Source organism: Notechis scutatus, chromosome 2 (genome assembly GCF_049901735.1).
Source record: "Notechis scutatus isolate UNSWTSFEM ecotype Mainland chromosome 2, rNotScu1.2, whole genome shotgun sequence".
In the NCBI taxonomy this organism is placed as follows: Eukaryota; Metazoa; Chordata; class Lepidosauria; order Squamata; family Elapidae; genus Notechis; species Notechis scutatus.
The window spans coordinates 1,710,881-1,731,112 of record NC_142010.1 but is presented as its reverse complement, the minus strand read 5'-3'; the positions used below and the strand labels follow the sequence as shown (position 1 = coordinate 1,731,112).

The following is a 20,232-nucleotide window of genomic DNA, read 5'->3' as shown; positions in this document are numbered from 1 at the left end:
GCTTGGAGCGTTTGGCGAAGCACACGAGTTTCGCAGTCGGAGAGGGAGGCGGCGGCGAAAAGGACGCAGCGGCAATGGCAGGATGCTGCAAGTCAGGACCTTGCATTGAAGCAGCCCGGGGGCACGTAGCCACCTCCCTCCAGCCCACCTTGAGGATTTGCCTTTGTTGTTGGTATACTTGGCTTCAGGCGCTCCTGTGGCCACCTTCCCTTTGCCTTCGAAGATAAAGTGAATTATTTTAAAAACCTCCGCTCATCCCGCCAGGGCCGCGGCAGAGCCATGCGGGCTGGGCAGAACCAGGAAACACCCGCGGCTCGCTTTCCCGGCTCTGCCCAGCTCGCACGGCTCCGGCGCAGCCCTGATGGGATGAGCGGAGGTTTTTAAAATAATTCACTTTACCTTCTAAGGCAAAGGGAAGGCGGCCACAGGAGCGCCTGAAGCCAAGTGTCTCCTCAGGGCTCCGGTTGCAGGGAGGAAAAGAAAACCTAAACAACTTCCTAACACACCTAAACAGCACACACCCCAAAAATCAAGTTCACCATGGAAACGGAAACAAACAAACAACTACTATTCCTAGATGTACTAATCTACAAAAAAACAGATGGCACACTAAGACACACCATATACCAGAAGAAAACACACACCAACCGCTATCTCAACGCCCAATCCCACCACCACCCAGCACAGATAAACTCCGTGGCTAAAACACTAATTACTAGAACCAAGCGCCTGGCAGACAAGATACACATTAAAACTGAACTATGCACCCTGACCAAAGTACTGACAGCCAACGGCTTCCACAAAAGCAAAATCACCGGCTTGATCCACAAAAACACACTGAGACATAATAGAGACCCAGAAGATGAACAGACCTATGGAACAGCTGTCCTGCCCTACATAAGAGGCACTACAGACAAAATTAGTAAGATACTACACAGACACCACATCAAGACTGCCTTCAAAACAGACAGAAAAATAGCAGCCATCCTCAGAAACCCCAAAGATAAAATTGACCTGGAAAACCAAGGCATATACGAAGTCCCCTGTGCATCATGCCCGGCCACATACATTGGACAGACCAATAGAAGAATAAGTACCCGCCTGGATGAACACAAAAATGCAGTCAAAAAGCTGGAACACACTTCCTCACTAGTCCAACACATGGAAGCCACAGGTCATAGCATCAACTTCAATGGCACCAAAACCCTAGCCACTATAGAAAACCCCAGCCACAGAATCATCAGAGAAGCCATAGAGATTGAAAAAGACCAGAAAGCATGAACAGAAGAGATGATTCCACCAGACTGTCAATCATTTGGAAGCCTGCACTCACAAACAAAAAAATCTCCACACCACAAGCCAGGCAAACACATCTCCACACCACAAGCCAGGCACAAACAGATCCCCCCTGATACCTCCAGCTCAAACACACCCCAACTAGGCACCCAGATGAAACCTAGCTTCCTAACTAATGATAGCCGTCCATTTACCCGGAGCCAAGCTGCACTAAAGGCCTCCAATAAAGTAACACAATGTTGCCAGCCAATCAAGATACAAAAAGAGCCAAAAAAACAGATAGAAGATATTAGAAACACCAATCAAGCAGAACACAGCAAACTCCAAGACCAATAAACACAGACCAAGACTCTCAACCAATCAGGATGAAGAAAAAACCATTCTGGCACAACAATAGGCTGCCCCAAATTCAAATCTGAAACCACTGTAAAAGCCTGACTCACAGATGAACACTATACAGAAGCCTGATGATGGCAGATGAGATTCTGCTGAAACGTCGCTACAACTTTAAAAGCACAACTGCTATGACGTGGGAAAATACCCGAACAAAGCTGAATGCCATACATGTAAGTACCCGCGAAAACTTAAGAAAATATATATACATACATACATACATACATACATACATATATACATACACACACACATACACACACACATATATACATATATACACATATACAGTGTATGTCTTTCTATATATGTATGTGTGTATCTATATCTAGCTCATCTATATTATCTCTATTGATCTATCTATCATTGATATCAGGGGTCACCAACCTTTTTGACCTCAGGGACCACCAAACTCATAATTTTAAATCCCAGGGACCACTAACCGGTTCTGTGGGCATGGCCTAATTTGTGGGTGTGGCTTGATGGTCATGTGACTGGCTGGGCATGGCTTGTATGTAAATATTATAAATATTTATATAAATATTGATTTTTTTACCCAAAATCAGGCAAAGCAGGCAGGCAGATTGAGTTACTCACAGAATCACAGATTCATTCAGAGATCTATCTATCTGCCATCGGCTAGCTCAGTCTGTCACATAAAATTTGCTAGCAAGCAAACTCACAAAATTAACTCATAACACACCATGTATGTAAATATTGAATTTTTATAAAAAAAGAGCAACTTTTACCCAAAAGCAGGCAAAGCAGGCAGGCAGATTGAGTTGCTCACAGAATCATTCAGTGATCTATCTATTTGTCATCGGCTACCTGAGTCTGTCACATAAAATTTGCTTGCTGTGAGTCTGCACTGAATATAGAACCTTCAGTCCTAAGGGAGGTTCGGCTGTGCTTAAAAGCAGAGCTGAAGATCTAAAGACTAGCTAGAAAGCAAGAAATCCAACCATTTCCTGCTTCCTAGCTAATCTAAATCTCCTGGCACAGCAGACCAGCTGATAGTTGGGGTGGGGGAGGAAAAATAGTCGGGGGAAAAATAGCAACTTAGCAGGCAAGTTTGCAGAGTAAGGAGTGAGTGGGCGGGGAGGGTTCCTGCAGGCCATGTGGCCAGCGCAGCCTTGTGTTTCTGCGTAGCCTAGATTAATTGCTTTGGGGGATGCTCTGTGGGTGACATTTCTCTGAGCACCACCAAAATTTTGGTGGCAACCACTGATCTATATAATCTCTATCAGATTTTAAAACATATTTTTTAAAACAAATTTTATCTATCTATCTATCTATCTATCTATCTATCTATCTATCTATCTATCTATCTATTGACCTGTCTATCTATCTATCTCTATCTCTCTCTCTCTATCTATAGATATCATATCTATCTATCTATCATCTATCTATCTATCTATCATCTATCTATCTATCTATCTATCTATCTATCTATCTATCTATCTATCTATCTATCTATCTATCTATCTATCTATCTATCTATCTATCTATCTATCTATCTATCTATCTATCTATCTATCTATCTATCTATCTATCTATCTATCTATCTTCAATATTGCAAAATCAGTCTTTTGGCTACAGTAAGGGCACACAGAATTCATTTACTTTATCCAGTTGTCAAATCCAATGCACCACACATATAGCTCAAGAGAAAACTGAAAATGTTATTTCTTCATTTGTATCCTACCTTTATTACTTTTACAAACAACTTAAGGCAGTGAACAGATTTTACATATCTTCCTCCTCCTATTTTCCCTACAACAACCACCCTGTCAGGTGGGTTGGGCTGAGAGAAAATGACTGGCCCAAAGTCACCCAGCTGATGTTCATGGCTAAGGTGGGACTTGAACTTAGTCTCCTGCTGTATAGTCTGGCACCTTAACCACTAGACAAAACTATCTTGTTTTAATCTTTTGTCACTCAATCAAATTTATATAATCCACCACTTTTTCCACAAATCTAGCAAGTATAGGACATTGTAAAAACAGGTGTTTGAAAGAAGCATTATCCTTATTACATCTCCAGCAAAATGTTGCTGCTGACAATCCTTTTTTATATATACCAAACAAAGTCCAATAAATTCTAAATATGATTTTATTTTGTTCTATGAGTCATAATTTAGGACCCACTGATACTCTTATTACAGGTATCCTCGACTTATCATCACAACTGGTGCCAGAATCTCGGTCATTGAGCAAAGCGATTGTTAAGCGATTGTGCAAGGGTGCCAGGCCAGGGAGGGAGGTCCTGTGAGGCCTGAAAACTGTCACAAACTTGTAGGCCTTTGTTGACTACAGGGTCCACTGAAGACCATGTGAGATGAACTTTGCAATATTTGCAATATTGAAGGTCTCAGGTTAGAATTGGGGAAGTTTGTTAAAGGAATAGCCAAGGCAGAAAGTTGCAGCCTAGATGAGTGTAACAACACCAATAACCAATGGCAACAAGAAAGATATAAAAGTTAGAAAGACGCTATTAGAAGGATGCTAGCTAAGGCACATAGACATAAACTTTGCTGACTCTAGAGCCATGGTGGCACAGTGATTAGAATGCAATACTGCAGGCTACTTCTGCTGACTGCCATCTGCCAGCAATTTGGCAGTTCGAATCTCTCCAGGCTCAAGGTTGACTCAGCCTTCCATCCTTCCAAGGTCAGTAAAATGAGGACCCAGATTGTTTGGGGGCAATAGGCTGACTCTGTAAAACTGCTTAGGCAGTAAAGCAATGTGAAGTGGTATATAAGTCTAAGTGCCATTGCTATTGCTGTTGCTTATAGAAACTAGGACTTGGCCAAGGTAAAAATGTGTAAGAATGTACTTTTTATTAGACCTATGTTGGAAATACTTTAATGGACAGAATGCTAAAATGTACAGTATTATAAATAAAAATGCATATTACTGCTCCTTATTTCCCTAGCCCTCAGAGATCAAAGTGGTGCACAGGGGATTGTATTTATCCATTTTTGATGCTTTTCTATGTACAAAATGGTTCCTATCGATTTTATAGCCAAATACTGATCTGATGGATACCTGTATGGTTTAGAGCTTAGAAAGTTGGTCTATGAAGCCATCAGATGATTATCTTGATTTTCATAAAGTAAATTGGATGCAAATCAACCCTTCCTATTTGCAGGCAAACTTTTATTCCTCATGAAAGCCAAATTCAACATTAATGAACCTTTACCTTTATTTGTACAGTATAATCATCAGAGACTGCCATCTACTGGGAAGATTTTAGATCTGTGATCAATCAAAAAGCTTCCCCCACAAATGATCAAATCTGCAAAAAAAGCAGAGAACGTAACTATGTCTTAAAACATTAATACAGAAGAATATGCAAAGTGTGTTCTCAGGATGGTTTAAAGTAAAACATTTATTACCTCTGACCATTAGCCAGATCTGGACGACCTAATTTGACTGATTGCTTTTATAGCTTGTCTTTCCTGCAGAAGTAAAATATCTCAAACACCCCTTTATTTTTATCCTAACAGTTAATTGGGTACAATATATTAAGCTGCAAGATATTCTCTTCCTCTTTCTCAGATGTATATTTTCTTCCCCTTTCCTATCAGTTCAGTGTGATTACACTGCAATCTCTTTTATTTTATTCCCATAAAAGTAAATGTGTGAAATTATGGACAGAGACTGCAGGACCAAAATCACCCAGTAAGTTGCTACAGTACTCCTTATGACTACAGAGCTCAAAATTTGTGATGCAAAGCAAGAGAGTTGTTAAGTGAATTATGCTGTCCAACACTATAAAGGTGCTCATAAGTCAATCAATAAACCAGAAAGGGAGGAAGACTTTAAAGCCTTCTAGTGTGCTGAAATATAAAATGAATTGTGTAAGATTCTCAACTTCGGAACTTTTTTTAGCTGTTATGCTATTACACGCTGTATTAGAGAAAAGGGGAAATACTGTACATTATTACACATAATTTAAATTAATGATATATTAATTATGATCTATTATATAATCAGGTGTGTATCCTGTGTGGATCTCACTTATGTTAGGTTGTTTTACAACTGTAGTTCAACACTATGTAAGCTTTAGTGTGCTTTATTATCTGTATAACCGCACTAAACTGGAATGGAATAAACCTATCAGTACTGTAAAATGCTGTTCACACAATGCAGCTGCCTACATTTGCACAAAAATGCATGTACATCCTCAGACTCTAACCGTCTCTGAGAATCTCCGAGATCCACCTGCAAAATCCGGAAACAGCAGCTCATTGCGAATCTTACAACACTTGGCATTCGTCCAGCTTCCAAATGGAACTGAGTATGCGCCCCATGTGTCGGTTAGCATTGGCTGATAGACGGAAAGGACGTGTGATACGTATGGGGAGTTATAGAGGCGGGGAGAGGAAACAATGGTCGCCCGCTGGAATTTCTCTTCTCTAGGAAGAAGCGCTCTTTTATTTTAACCCTTCGAATGACCAGCCCATTGTGAAAAGGAGAAGCGCTGAGAAATGGTCAAAAGTATAAAGTCCCGGTGTGTCTTTTGGTCTCAGAACAAGAGATGACTGTCGCGTTGGCTGTCCGGAAAGAAAATTCCAACATTTAGTTAAAGGCGAATATCTAAAGGGAATCTGAATGGTGGGAGAGCCTGGGAGGGGAGAAATCTTCTAAGTTCTCTTTCCCTGTGTGGTACAAGAAAGAAAAACGCACAGTGCACAAGTTAAAATCTGCACGCGCAGTCCCATAGAAGGGAGAGAATTCCTCCTTTTCTTAGAAAAATAGGGAGAGATCTGGTCGTTGCGAGGAGGAAGGGCATACTTTTCCCTTGCAAAGCCCCAGCGAGCAAGAAAGGGGAGAGGATGCTCCTTCTGACCATGGATGGACAGCCTACTTACAGATAACCAGAGTTGGAAGGGACTTTGTAGGTCATGTAGTCCACCCCCTGCCCAAGCAGGAGACCCTACACCATTTCTGACAGATGGGGGTCTGGTCTCTTCTTAAAAGTCTCCAGTGATGAAGCTCCCACAACTTCTAAAGGCAAAGCTGTTCCATTGGTTGATTGTTCTCACTGTCATAAAATGTCTCCTTATTTCCAGGTTAACTCCCTCCTTGTTCACTTTCCATCCATTATTCCTTGTCTGGCCTTCGGGTGCTTTAGAAAATAGCTGGACCCCTTCCTCCATGTGGCAGCCCCTCAAATATTGAAACACTGCTCTCATGTCTCCCCTGGTCCTTCTCTTCACTAGACTAGCCAAGCCCAATTCCTGCAACCGTTCGTTGTATGTTTTAGTCTCCAGTCCCCTAATCATCCTGGTTGCTCTTCTCTGTACTTTTTCTAGAGTCTCAACATCTTTTTTATAGAGTGGTGACCAAAACTGGATGCAGTACTCTAGGTGTGGTCTTACTAAGGCTTTATAGAGTGGTATTAGTACCTCACTTGATCTTGATTGTATCCCTCTGTTAATGCAATTTAGGATTGCATTGGCTTTTTTGGCTTCTGCTGCACACTGCTGGCTCATATTTAGCTGGTTGTCCACTAAGACTCTAAGATCCCTCTCTCTTACTGCTATTGAACCTGGTTTCACCCAGTCTGTATGTGCACTTTTGGGTTTTCTTGCCTAAATGTAGGACTTTACTTTTCTCTACATTGAATTTCATTTTGTTAAATACTTGCAGGCTTCATAGTAAGATCAGCTAATAGTCCTTGAAAGGGGTGGGGGGGAAGTTCCCTGAACTACTTTGGCATTTGCAGCTGAACTAACTTTTGTGGATTTGATTCAGGCACACACTACATTGTTTATTCTTTCCTGCCACTTTTAATTAATCAAGCTATACAGATGGATCCCTTGAGTGTCTATAGCCAGTAGGTGGCAACAAAGATTTAAGAGTCTGTATCTCAGCCACACACAACAGATTTTTTAATGTCCCTGAATCTAAAAAGTTATTTAGCTTTTATTTTTCTTGTATGGATGTTTATCTCTGTTGGCAGTGTTAATGTTCATGGAATGGGAGGAGAGGAGAAACTATGGGGCCAGAAATAATTTTTATATTTTCCAAACTCTTTTAAGTTTTAAATCTCAATGTGTGATCTTTGATTTTTTTTTTATATCAGGGAAGACTATTATTATTGTAACAAATTGGCAATCTACTATTAACTATTTGTAACCTCTGAATGCTATTTTGAGTTCAAACGCCCTACATCGCTACCCTGGAAAAATACCAACGCGTTTGTTCCCCAGAGGTGCTTTTTCAAGAGGCAACTGGAAAAAGCACCTTTGGGGACAACCATGACCTGGATGACTGAGAACATAGACATTTACCAATTCATTTCGCTTTTATTTATTTTTATTTTTTATTTTTTTACTTGCACTGTTTTTAATGAACTCAAAGAAGTATAAAATTAGTCCATGTCCATTTCTTCAGATGATTTAGGCTGCTGGCAACTATCATCTAATTTAGTGTCAGAGCTATTTTGTCCATTCATGTTTTGTTCACTATTAGATTTTCCTTGATCTTTAGACAGTGGTTCTGCTTTGGACTTAGGTTTGTAAATAATTGGATTACATAAATTGTCCAGTTCCTTAGATTTTGCTTTTATTTCTGCCACCTTAATAATAGGATCCTGTGTCAAATTCAGTCTGTGCTGTATATGCATTTTTGAGCTCAACCAGTTCATTGCTTCACTGGAATATTTTTCAACCTTTTCCATATCAACAGGATCATTTATCCTTATTTTCATATTCTTCTAGAATTTTCATAAGCATCTGGAGTTTATTTTCTAAATCAAATAATGCTTTTGGTCGTTCTTCATATTCCTTATATCTATCATGAATAGGGCCACCAATTTTTTTCATTTCCTGAAGTTTTTCCACATATACATGTGTTGGTTGGTTCTCTCCATCTTCATAAAGCCAGTTTTCTATATCCTCTAACATTAATGTTATTTTTCTTGAATCATCTTCAATTATGAATTTTTCATAGACACCACAAAGCTTATCTCTCAAATCATACACATATTCTTCAACAGCATTTTTTGCATCATTTCTCTCCTTCTCCAGAATGCCTTGCATTATCATCTTCCGCTCATTTTCAATTTGTTTCACTTTTAATGTAGCTAAACTGAATTAAGCTGCTATTGGTAGTTCCCACTTTCGAACCTTGAATAATTCCCTCAATGCTGTCCAACTATTTACAAAGTCTACACTACTATTACTATCTTCTCATCACTCCTTATTACTCCTCCCCTCCCACTCGTGACTGTATGACTGTAACTGTGTCTCTTGTATCCTTACGATTTATATGGACTGTTTCCTAGTATGATTTGATTGCTTATTGTACTCTATGGCTATTATTAAGTGTTGTACCTTATGATTTTTGACTCTTGATGAATGTATCTTTTCTTTTATGTACACTGAGAGCATTTGCACCAAGACAAATTCCTTGTGTGTCCAATCACACTTGGCCAATAAAGAAATTCTATTCTATTCTTGAAGACTGAAATTTTTATCAGTTTTTAGTTTTTTAAGCAAATAAGAGATGTAGCCAATATATTTTCCCTTCTATGACTCATACATTTTGTGTCTTAAACTTCTATTTTTTTCTTGTCTTTTCCACCATAACAGCAGATGACCATGAGAATAAGAATTACCAAAAAACAGGTGTGGTGCAACCCCAGATATTCAAACATGAAATGGGAAAAGAGATAATTGAAAAATCAAGAAAGGCTAAAAAAAGCTTGAGAGAAACCACTTGGACAAAAGGATACAGACTTTCTCTACTTCTCCAAGTCCAGAAATCCAGAAGTTGTTGACTCAACAAATTCATAAAGGAAATCGAAGGGGAAAGTGCTTAGGGAGGATATTCAAGGATACATCAGATTTACATAAACCTGAGGAGAAGATGGACCAACATAGCAAGGAGGGGAAAAGTTGCAATTTGACATTCCCTCTTAACTTACCTCAGGGAGTCTGTGCAAAAGAGAAAGTGTGCAATTTCATGGAATGTGGGGAAAATTTCAGGAAAAGAACTGTAACATCGCATGAAGGAATCCACCCAAGGAAGAAGTCATATCAGTGCTTGGAGTGTGGTAAGTGCTTCAGGGGTGGTAGCTCCCTTACAGCTCATAAAAGGACCCACACTGGTGAGAAGTCTTACCAATGCACGGCATGTGGGAAGAGCTTCAGGTGAAGTAGTGCCCTTACTGTTCATACAAGGATCCAAACGGGAGAAGCCCCATCAATGTCCGGAATGTGACAAGAGCTTCAGTAGGTGCAGGGAACTTACCTCCCATAAGAGGACCCACATGGGTGAGAAACCATATTAGTGCACAGTGTGCAGAAAGGGCTTAAGTGGCAGCCGTCTCTTTGCTCGCCATAAAAAGACCCACACAGGAAAAAACCCTATGAATGTCCGGAGTTTAGTAAACAGTTTCCATCTAGGAGTTCCCCTTTATTTTATTTATTATTTTTATTTTATTTGTTTGTCAAATATGTACAAGACAACAAGTATAAGTATGAACATAAGCAAGAGTAAAGGAAGTTAATACAGATAAATGGGGACAGTAAGACAGGGACAGTAGGCACGCTGGTGTGTTTATTGTGCTTGTTTCCTAGTATGATTGATTATTTAATCTAGAAGACTATTGAGAGCTGCCCAGAGTTATGTTTTTAAGATGGGAAGCAACATAAATCATTTAAATAAATGTGTAATTAAAACTAGCTAAACAGAAAGTGGAGGGATTTTTTTCCTCAGGACATTTCATAGCGAGTATAGAAGAAGACACACTGTCTTAAGTCTCGGAGTTGTCTTGTTTTTCTTCTATTGTCTGAGGAGTCAGGATGTGATATATGCGGATATGGTAACAATAAATGGAATGTTAGATGAATTAAGTAGCCAAATTGGCATAATTACTGTTACCAAGGAGGCTCAGGGTTATATTTGAAAACAATTTACACGAGCAGAGAATTGTTAGAGACAACGTAAGCAAAATCAAAAGCAATACATGTAGTCCTTGACTTACAACCGCAATTGGGCCCAAAATTTTCATTGTTAAGTGAGACATTTGTTAAGTGAATTTTGCTTCCATTTTACAATCTTTCTTGCCACATTTGTTAAGGGAATCACTGCAATTGGTAAGTTAGTAACATGGTTGTTAAGTGAATCTGGCTTCCCCATTGACTTTGCTTGTCAGAAGGTTGCAAAAGGGGATCACATGACCACTCCCCGGGACACCACAACCATCATAAATATGAATCAGTTGCCAAGCATCTGAATTTTGATTAAGTGACCAAGGGGATGCTGCAAGGATTGTAAGTGTGAAAAACGGTCGTAACTCCCTTTTTTTCAGTGCAGTTGTAACTTTGAATGGTCACTAAATGAACTGTTGTAAGTCGAGGACTACCTGTCCATCAGAATATCCTGCCCACAAAACCCTCAAGTGTTCAATAGTGTCCAGGCTGTTCCCACCCACTAGGGGCCGCCAGACTGCATCACCAGAGAAATATCTCAGATTTTCCCATCTGTTCCCACCCACTAGGGGTCCCCAGACTGCAATCACAGCGAAATATCTCAGATTTTCCCATGGTTAATACTGGAGTGGTTAAGGTCAGTTTTGAGGTGCCTCAGACATTCAAAACACTTAAGATGACTTTAAATTGTCTCAAGCAAATGTTGTATATGAGATGACGGCAGATGATGACAACATGACCCCCAAAAAGTTGTCAGGACATGTTTGTGCAATGGCTAGCAGCAGGGGGGGGGGGGGATCATAATTTGTATTTTCAACCAAAAATAAAAAATGCTCATAAAAAATTAAAAGTATTTAATAAATCACAGTGTTGCTCCTATATTGTTCTCCGTGTTCAACTATACCAAAGGGACAACTTCTTATCCTTTTCAACTCCCAGTATTCTTTCCATTAATAGTAGAAAGAACACCAGGAATTGAAAAGGACAAGAAGTTGTCCCTTTAATTATTAAGTCAGGCCTTCTACAGATTAGAATACAACAGAATAACAGACTTGGAAGGGACCTTGGAAGTTTTCTAGTCCAACCTCCTGCTCAAGCAGGAAACCCCATACGATTTCAAACAAATGATTGTCCAATCTCTTCTTTAAAAAATCTCCAGTGATGGAGCACCCACAACTTCTGAAGGCAAGCTATTCCATTGATTCACGTTTTTCCTTAAATGTGGATTGGTTCTCTCTTTGATAGGTTTCCATCCATTGCTTCATGCCCTGCCTTCAGATGCTTTGGAGATTAGAATAATATAATATAGAATAATAGTGTTGGAAACGAACTTAGAGGTCTTCATGACTGTAACTTTCTTGCTTGTATCCTAATGATTTTTATTGACTGTTTCCTAGTACGATTTGATTGCTTATTGTACCCTATGACTATTATAAAGTGTTGTACCTCATGATTCTTGACTCTTGACAAATGTATCTTTTGTTTTATGTACACTGAGAGCTTATGCACCAAGACAAATTCCTTGTGTGTCCAATCACACTTGGCCAATAAAGAATTTTATCTATCTATCTATCTATCTATCTATCTATCTATCTATCTATCTATCTATCCATCCAACCATCCATCCATCCATCCATCCATCCATCTATCATCTATCATCTATCATCTATCCATCCATCTATCATCTATCCATCCATCCATCATCCATCCATCCATCCATCCATCCATCCATCCATCCATCCATCCATCCATCCATCTTCTAGTTCAATTCCCTGGTTGAGCAGGAGACTCTATATCATTTCAGACAAATGGCTGTCCAGTGTTTTTTGACTTCTCTCTGACAGATATTGGAACGCTGCTATCATGTCACCACTAGTCCTTTTCATTAGACTAGACATTTACCCAATTCCTGCAATCATTCTTCATTTGTGCTTTAAATAAGCCAACTACTTTTTCAGATCTTGGCAATATAACCAGTTGAGTTCTGAGGTTAAAGGAAGGATGAAATTAAAACAAACATTTTGGAGATAGGTGCAATGAAGTATACTTTATTGAAATACGCTTACAGCAGGAAAAAAAGACCCCAGAGCAAAATATTCCTCAGATTATATAGGTTTGGTTAATTAACATTTGAAATGGTAAGATAAAAAGAATGCAATAAAACTGCCTTTTGGAATGCTTTGATGAGCTATTGAAATGATTGCCTTGTTATACTTCATACTTGGAGTTTCCTTACTATTATCTTTTTAAAAATAATACTTTTATTAAAATTTTAAAAATGCAAAAAAAACCTACACAAAGTTTTATAGATAGAGATAGAGATAGAGATATAGATATAGATATAGATAGAGATAGATAGATAGATAGATAGATAGATAGATAGATAGATAGATAGATAGATAGATGATAGATAGATGGATGGATAGATAGATAGATAGATAGATAGATAGATAGATAGATAGATAGATAGATAGACAGACAGACAAGTCTTGGCATGTTCGGGTCTTTTCCCGTGTAAGATTGAGAGCATCTTGGCAGCGTTTCAACGAGGTCCCACTCGCCATCTTCAGGCTGGTGCTTTCGGCTTCGTGTTTGTGCGAGCCGAAAGCACCAGCCTGAAGATGGAGAGTGGGACCTCGTCAAAACGTTGCCAAGATGCTCTCAATCTTACACGAGAAAAGACCCCAACACGCCAAGATCTGCATACCTGTACCCATGAAAATCTACCCTGTACCCGTGAATATATATAAAATAAAAAGTGCAAAAGGAAAAAAGGAAGAAGGGAAAATGTCTACATAAAGTTGCTTTTTTAGTATCCTTGATAATCTATGCGTACCTTAAACAGCAATATTGTGATCTCTTGTTGCAATATTTCATTGGAAGAATAACTGTGGATTAGGATATAGCACTAGATACTGGTAAATATAAATAAATGTTTATTTTAAATACCATGCCTCAAGCCCTGATAACGCAGTGGTTAGAATGCAGTATTGCAGCCTAATTCTACCGACTCAGCCATTTGATTGTCACCATCTCAAGGTTGACTTTGAGATTGATAAAATGAGGACCCAGATTGTTGAGGGTAATATTCTGACTTTAAACCACTTAGAGACAACTGTAAAACACTATGAAGTGGTATATGAGTCTAAGTGCTATTGCTATGTTAAGCATCATACATAGTAATGGGTGCATGTATTTTAACAGATCATATATTCTTGCAGATAAGCCCATCTACAATAAACTGACCCTCAAATTTTTCATGCTTTAATTTTCACGATTGGCTGACCTGTGGGTGGCACATTTTTATATGGTTGTTGGGTTGGAAATGTGAAGATTGCCTTACCTGCAGATGGGCTTTCCCTGTCTTTTCTTGGCAAGTTTTTTTTTTCAGAATTATTTGCCATTGCCTCCTTCCTAGGACTGAGAGAAAGTGATTGGACCAAGGACCGAAACCCATGCAGCTGGGTGTTGTCAGTAAAGTAGGATTAGAACTCACAGCCTCCTAATTTGCAGCCTAATGCCTTAATCATTACACCAAACTGATGAGTTTATATTTGAGTATATATGAATCCTTTTTAAAAAGTATTATGGTATTTACTTACAGATGAAGCTCAACCATGGATAAGCCAAATCCAGTTTTGGGGGTCTATTTTGACTCAAATTCTTGACTTACCGGTGACTAAATTTGATATTTGACATACCACAGGCTGTGAGTTCTTACTCGCAATTATTTTTTCCCCATTTAATTGCATTAATTTATCTTTATTGCATAACTGTGTTCTTTGACCTTGTGTGCATACCAACCATTGGCAAGGAGGCACAGAGGCAGAAGGGAGATCTTATAGCTGGAATGATTTAGGGATAATGTATGACTGCAACTTTGTTGCTTGTATCCTTACGATTTATATGGACTGCTTCCTAGCATGATTTGATTGCTTATATCATTAAGTGTCGTACCTTATGATTCTTGACCCTTGATGAATGTATCTTTTCTAAGTTCTTCTAAGTAATCTTTATGTGATTGAATTGGACTTGGTGGCAATTCCTAAGTTTCACATCTGGAAGGAATCCCATTCATCTCATCTGCCATCATCAGGCTTGTGTATTGTGTATACACAAGCCTGATGATGGCAGATGAGATTCTGCCGAAACATCACCACAGCTTTAAAAGCACAACTATAATGACGAGGGAAAATACCTGAACAAAACTGAATACCATACATATAAATACCTGTGAAAACTTAAGAAAACATATATCTATATCTATATTTCATTCTCTCTCCCCTCCACAACTCCTGATTACTGAGCTATTGACTTTAATAGGCAAAAGAAGAAAAATGCAATGGAGGAAAAAAGCAACATTGATCCAGGATTCAGGAAGAACAAAGCGGGAAGATGTTTAGGTAAACATAATCTTCCCCAAGCTTTTCAAAGTCTTAAAATGGCTCACGAAGGTAGGTATCTTGGATTCAGCAAATAGGAAAAACATTGAGAAAAATAAAATTGGGGAGCGGTTAACTATTTAGAACAGGGGTGTCAAACTCAATTTCATTGAGGGCCGCATCAGGGTTGTGTTTGACCTTTTGGGGGGGCTGGGATGGGTGTGGCCAACTCAACGTCACTCCTGTTGGGAGTGCCTGCGGTGGCCCGAATGCTCTGCCAACAAAAATGGGCTCCCGAGTTCCGTTTCCAGCAACAGCCTTCTGCAACCCTCTGCCAGCCAATATGGAGCTCGGAAGGATTGCATGCGACCTTTGCGAGCTCCATTTTCCCTGGCAGAGGCACTGCAGCCTGGTCCTTTGCTGTTTCCAGGGTGATTCCGCGGGTCAGATCTAAGCATCCCACAGGCTGGATCTGCCCCCCCCCCCGCCCGGACCTTGAGTTTGACAACCCTGATTTAGAACATAGAGAGTAGAATCCACCTGGAAGGGACCTCAGAGGCCTTCTAGTCCAACCCCCTGCTCAATGTAGGAGTCCTTTCACATTTACAAATAGGCTGAAAAACAGCTTCTACGCCTGGGCAGTAACTATATTGAATTCTACTGTACGGTGCAATATTAATGCAGTATCGGGGGTTTTCGATTCAATTGTATAGAATGTGAAAGATGTGTGTTTGTGTTTTATTTTTATAGTTATAATGTACACTGAAGATGGCATTTAATTTTGTTATACGAGGTGCAGTGACAAACTAAACTAAAAATTTCACATAACATTTTACTTTAATTTTTTTTTAAATTTAATTTAATGAAACTCAGTGAGCATGCCAGGAAGAAGTTTGGAAGTTGCAACCGCTCCCACCTGTGGTCATTTTGTTTTTCTGTTCAAGTAAGGAAATATCTCAGAAATGATGACCCAGTGATCTAGTAAATAATACATTTAAACCAGGTAAGATTAAAATAATCACAATGCTGATAGCCTTATTTTGGTCCACTCTTCCAATGTTCTTACCACCATATCGAAGTGTTTCCTTGTTACAACCAGCAAAGGCTTCTCCACTCTTCATGCTCTAAAATGTCACGTAGGTTATATCTCAGCCTTAAATATTTGCAAAATACTCATTGAATTTATTAATAACTGATTTCAGTGGTTTTCTGTGTCAAATTGATAACCATAAAATCAAAGGTAAGGAGGCTTTTATATCTGGTTCCTATATGGCTTTCAACCTATCAAAGAAGTTTGCCTTTTTAATAACATTTTTAAAAATGTTTGTGATTCTCCCTAGTTCATCTCTTAGAGAGGAATTAACTTCCTAGTTCATCTGTTACAGATGAATTAACCTAATTTTAAATTTAACCAAGGTAATAGTAGCTTTTATTCTCATTTTCAGGATTCTGGTGAAATACTGTACAATATTTGACATATTTGAAACCATGCACTAGCCAAATTTTCTAAAATTATCTGTAATTGTTCCCCTGCTTTAGGAATATCCCTAATACAGAAATATTTTAAATCATGTGTGTTATCAGCTCCCACTTCTGCGTCTTTTTGAAAATTTAAAATGATTGAAGAGGTGATAAGTGCGAAATTAATTTTAGGAATATATGTTTACCAAATTTTAAACAATTTCAGAAAAATAATATTTCAGCTTCAGTACTTTATAAATATTTTGGTAAGAGGAACAGAAGTGGAGAAAACAACCCCTCTCTGAAGGAGATGGGCAGTTAAGAAATAGAAAATATAAATAAATAAAAGTTTTTCACAAAATTATGTGGTGTAGAGGCTGGATTTGTTTTTGTTTACTCCTGAAATCTCTGTTATTAACCTTAACAGCTGAAAACTAGTTTTTTTTACTGCTGAAGAAAGCAAATAAAAACTTTACCTGAATGGAACTTTTTTTTTCTGTTTCTCTTAAAACTTTGAAGTCCAATCCATCAAATAGTAATTATGCTGGAACACTGCTAAATCATGGTATAGAGGGAGTTTGGTTAAAAAGGGGAAATATGAAATAAGCAGAACACACAGACAGTAGCCAGATACAAACATGAAGGGACCTACTGAACTAGACTATAGTAACCTTATGATTGACATAAGCAACCAAATCTCAAGTAGATCCAACATGGTCCTTCTCAAAAGGGAAGGAAAAAGTATCCACGCAGGTCACAGTTGCAAGGAACTCCATGTACAAACAATACATGCATGTTTAGCTACTCATTATCAAGAGCCAGTATGTTGTAGTGTTGAGGCATCAGACTAAAAATCAGGGCACAGTGAGCTCTATTCCTGCCTTGGGCACAAAGTCAGCTGAGTGACCTTGGGTCAATTACTCTTTCTCAACTCTAGGAAGGAGACAATGGCAAAGTACTTCTGAAATCTTGTCAAGAAAACTGCAGCGTTTGGTCCAGACAGTTTCCAGGAGTCAAAACTGACTCCAAGGCACATAGACACACTCATCAGTTTCAGAGGTGGTATTCAGCAGGTTCTGATCAGTTCTGGAGAACCAGTAGCGGAAATTTTGAGTTGTTCAGAGAACTGGCAAATACCACCTCTTACTGATCCCGCCCCCATCTATTCTCTGCCTCCTGAGTCCCAGCTGATCGGCTGGGTCTTCTTTTGTTGCTCTGCAGAGGAGAACAAAGCTGGAAAGCAGGTTAGTGGGGTGGGGAGGGAATGGGGATTTTGCAGTAACCTTCCTCCCGGAGTGGGGTGGGAATGGAGATTTTACAGTATCCTTCCCCTGCCACGCCCACCAAGGCACACCACGCCCACCAAGGCACACCACGCCCACCAAACCAGTATTTTAAAAAATTGAATCCCACCACTGCATCAGTTAGATGAAAATTAGTACAAAATATATACATAAAGGGGTCTTTCTTGAAATGAATTTCTCCAAAGCTAAGGTTTTTGTTTTGTCCAGAATATGCCCTAAAATTCAGCCTTAAAAGAATAGTTAAATTGATGGGGTCAATTTCAAGTACCTAAACACCAACATCCTCTGCCTATTGGAAGAACCAACTGAGTGAGTTCCTGTTAGGAAAAGTTTCTAATGCAGATTTAAAACATGTGGCAATAATGATGTTCCTACAGCAATCACCTTGAATACAATTTAACTATCATTGAAACGGCTTTGTCCCAAGTAATGGCCTTGATGAAAAGGACATCACAAACAACTTGGCAATGCACGTACTGCTATTGGGACTACAGTTTCCAAAATCTTTGGAATGGATTTATGCAAACTCAGTAAGAACTTCAGTATGGTTATTAACCAAGTACAAGATATCTTACAAAGGATGACGCCCTTAAGGTAGAATATATCGATTTTGTTCTTCCCTTTGCCAGAGATGAAAGCCATCTCTCCTTCGTCACATTGAATAATAAGGTGAGCATTCTTTTGCAAAGATGATGGTTCATCACGAAATACATCTAGTGCTTTGTTGAATGCGTCATGGACACGCCTAGGTAGTTTCTTCAGATATCGGACCTTTTTCCGCATTTCCTGCAGGTTTTCCACAGTAAGCTCATGGGTTTTACCCTTGTTCTGCTTTGAAAACAGCTTCCAAGTATACAATCTGAAGTCAACATTTACTGTTCCGTCTTTACTCTGTACAATGATCTTCCAATCTCCAGACTTGGAGTTTACAGATAGGCCTTGCTCATTGCAGGTGAAATAAATTTGCAGCTTCTCATCAATTACCTCAAAATATTCAGGCAATATATCCACAAGGTGATTAAAATATGATTTTAGGCTGTCGGTGAGCAAATTCCCTTGGGCTAATTCACTTTTAATGCTCCCCAAGTTATCAACATCCAGTGTCGGAAGGGAACACGAGAAATTCTCTAGTTTGTTGCCTGAACTTACATGTAATTCATGGTACTGAGGTTGCCCATTGGAATGGGTAATGTCCATTTTGTAATCTCCGTTCCCTGAAATGAATACATATTCCACATTTTCTCCATCCATGTCAAAGATGAATTTTACCTGGGCATTATTTTGTATTTCACTTGATTTCTTGGGGAACCGCTGGTGGACCATCTTGAAGCAACTGTTCTCAGCTGGAGTCAATGGGCCAAATGTCTTCAAGTCTTCTTCCACTTTTTTAAAATATCTAATGCTAAGGGGTTGCTTCCGAGACCGTAATCTGGCCAGATATGCAGATTTTGATGGGGCTTTCACACGGAACTTGTAGTCTCCAGCAGAAACATTGATTTTCCATTCTTTTTTTCCTGAAGTAAAAGAGAGCACTTTCCCATCATCCCCCTTGAGAACTACCTGAGCATTTTTCATTACCCACGAAGGTTCATTTGGAAAGTTCTTTATTACTTCTTCTAAACATTTTCCCATCCCCTCATCCATTCCTAAATTCTCCCATATGTTCTTCACCTTGAATAAGCTGTCAACATTCAGGGGATGTGTCTGTGACAGTAATATTTTCAGCTTGAAAATGTAAGATGAAAAAACATTGGCCATGGCCTTTCCGCTGTGAAATGGCTCCAAATTATTTGAATGCACTACATTCAAAAAAATACTCTTGATTGCTTGGGACTTATTTATTAATCCACATCAAAATATTTACAGTCTCTTTTGTCTGAGATTTCAGGCCTTAGGTTTCAAAGGATCATCCTTCATACCGATTGTAGATCAATGCTCACAGTTCAGGATGAACATTTAGCATGCTGTTTATCTGGAATTGTTTTTTTTTAAGGAAGAAAACAATATTTTATTGATTTTTTTTAAAAAAAATACATATTTATCTAGCTGCTTATTTATACATTTATTTAGTTGCTTGTTGGTTGAATGATAGATAGATAGATAGATAGATAGATAGATAGATAGATAGATAGATAGATAGACACAGATACAAAGACACAGACGGTAGATATAGGTAAAGGCATAGATATAGATGATAGATAGATAGATAGACAGACAGACAGAGACACACAGACAGACACAAAACACATACCGTATATGCCGGCGTATAAGACGACCCGGCGTATAAGACGACCCCCAACATTTCCACTCAAAATATAGTTTGTTATATACTCGCCCCTCTTCCGCACGCCTTCCACTTTTGCCCCCCTTTTTTTTTTGAGGCACTTTTTGTGCACCGTGGAAAGCGAATCCCGTGAAGCCGAAAGGAGCAGCCAGCCTTCTCCCAGCT

The 20,232-nt window shown here is 39.0% G+C and overlaps 1 protein-coding gene across 12 annotated transcripts in view; it reads right to left on the bottom strand.

Moving 5' to 3' along the window:
- The window catches only part of LOC113426308 (uncharacterized), a 532,245-nt gene that overhangs the window by 495,756 nt on the left and 16,257 nt on the right, over nucleotides 1-20,232 (bottom strand). For 5 of the 12 annotated variants that reach the window (XR_015747405.1, XR_015747402.1, XR_015747403.1 and 2 more), the window contains exons 1-2: nucleotides 5,890-6,036; nucleotides 4,891-4,986 (exon numbers count right to left, since the gene is read on the bottom strand). Coding sequence is in view for 4 of the 12 variants with exons in the window: in XM_087954247.1 (XP_087810373.1) it covers nucleotides 18,234-19,541 (1,308 nt within the window). In the remaining 8 variants the exon portion in view is untranslated. Of the gene's footprint in view, nucleotides 1-4,890; nucleotides 4,987-5,889; nucleotides 6,037-13,144; nucleotides 19,756-20,232 lie in introns of those variants that run through there. The other 7 variants (XM_087954247.1, XM_087954249.1, XM_087954248.1 and 4 more) reach the window with 4 other exon arrangements.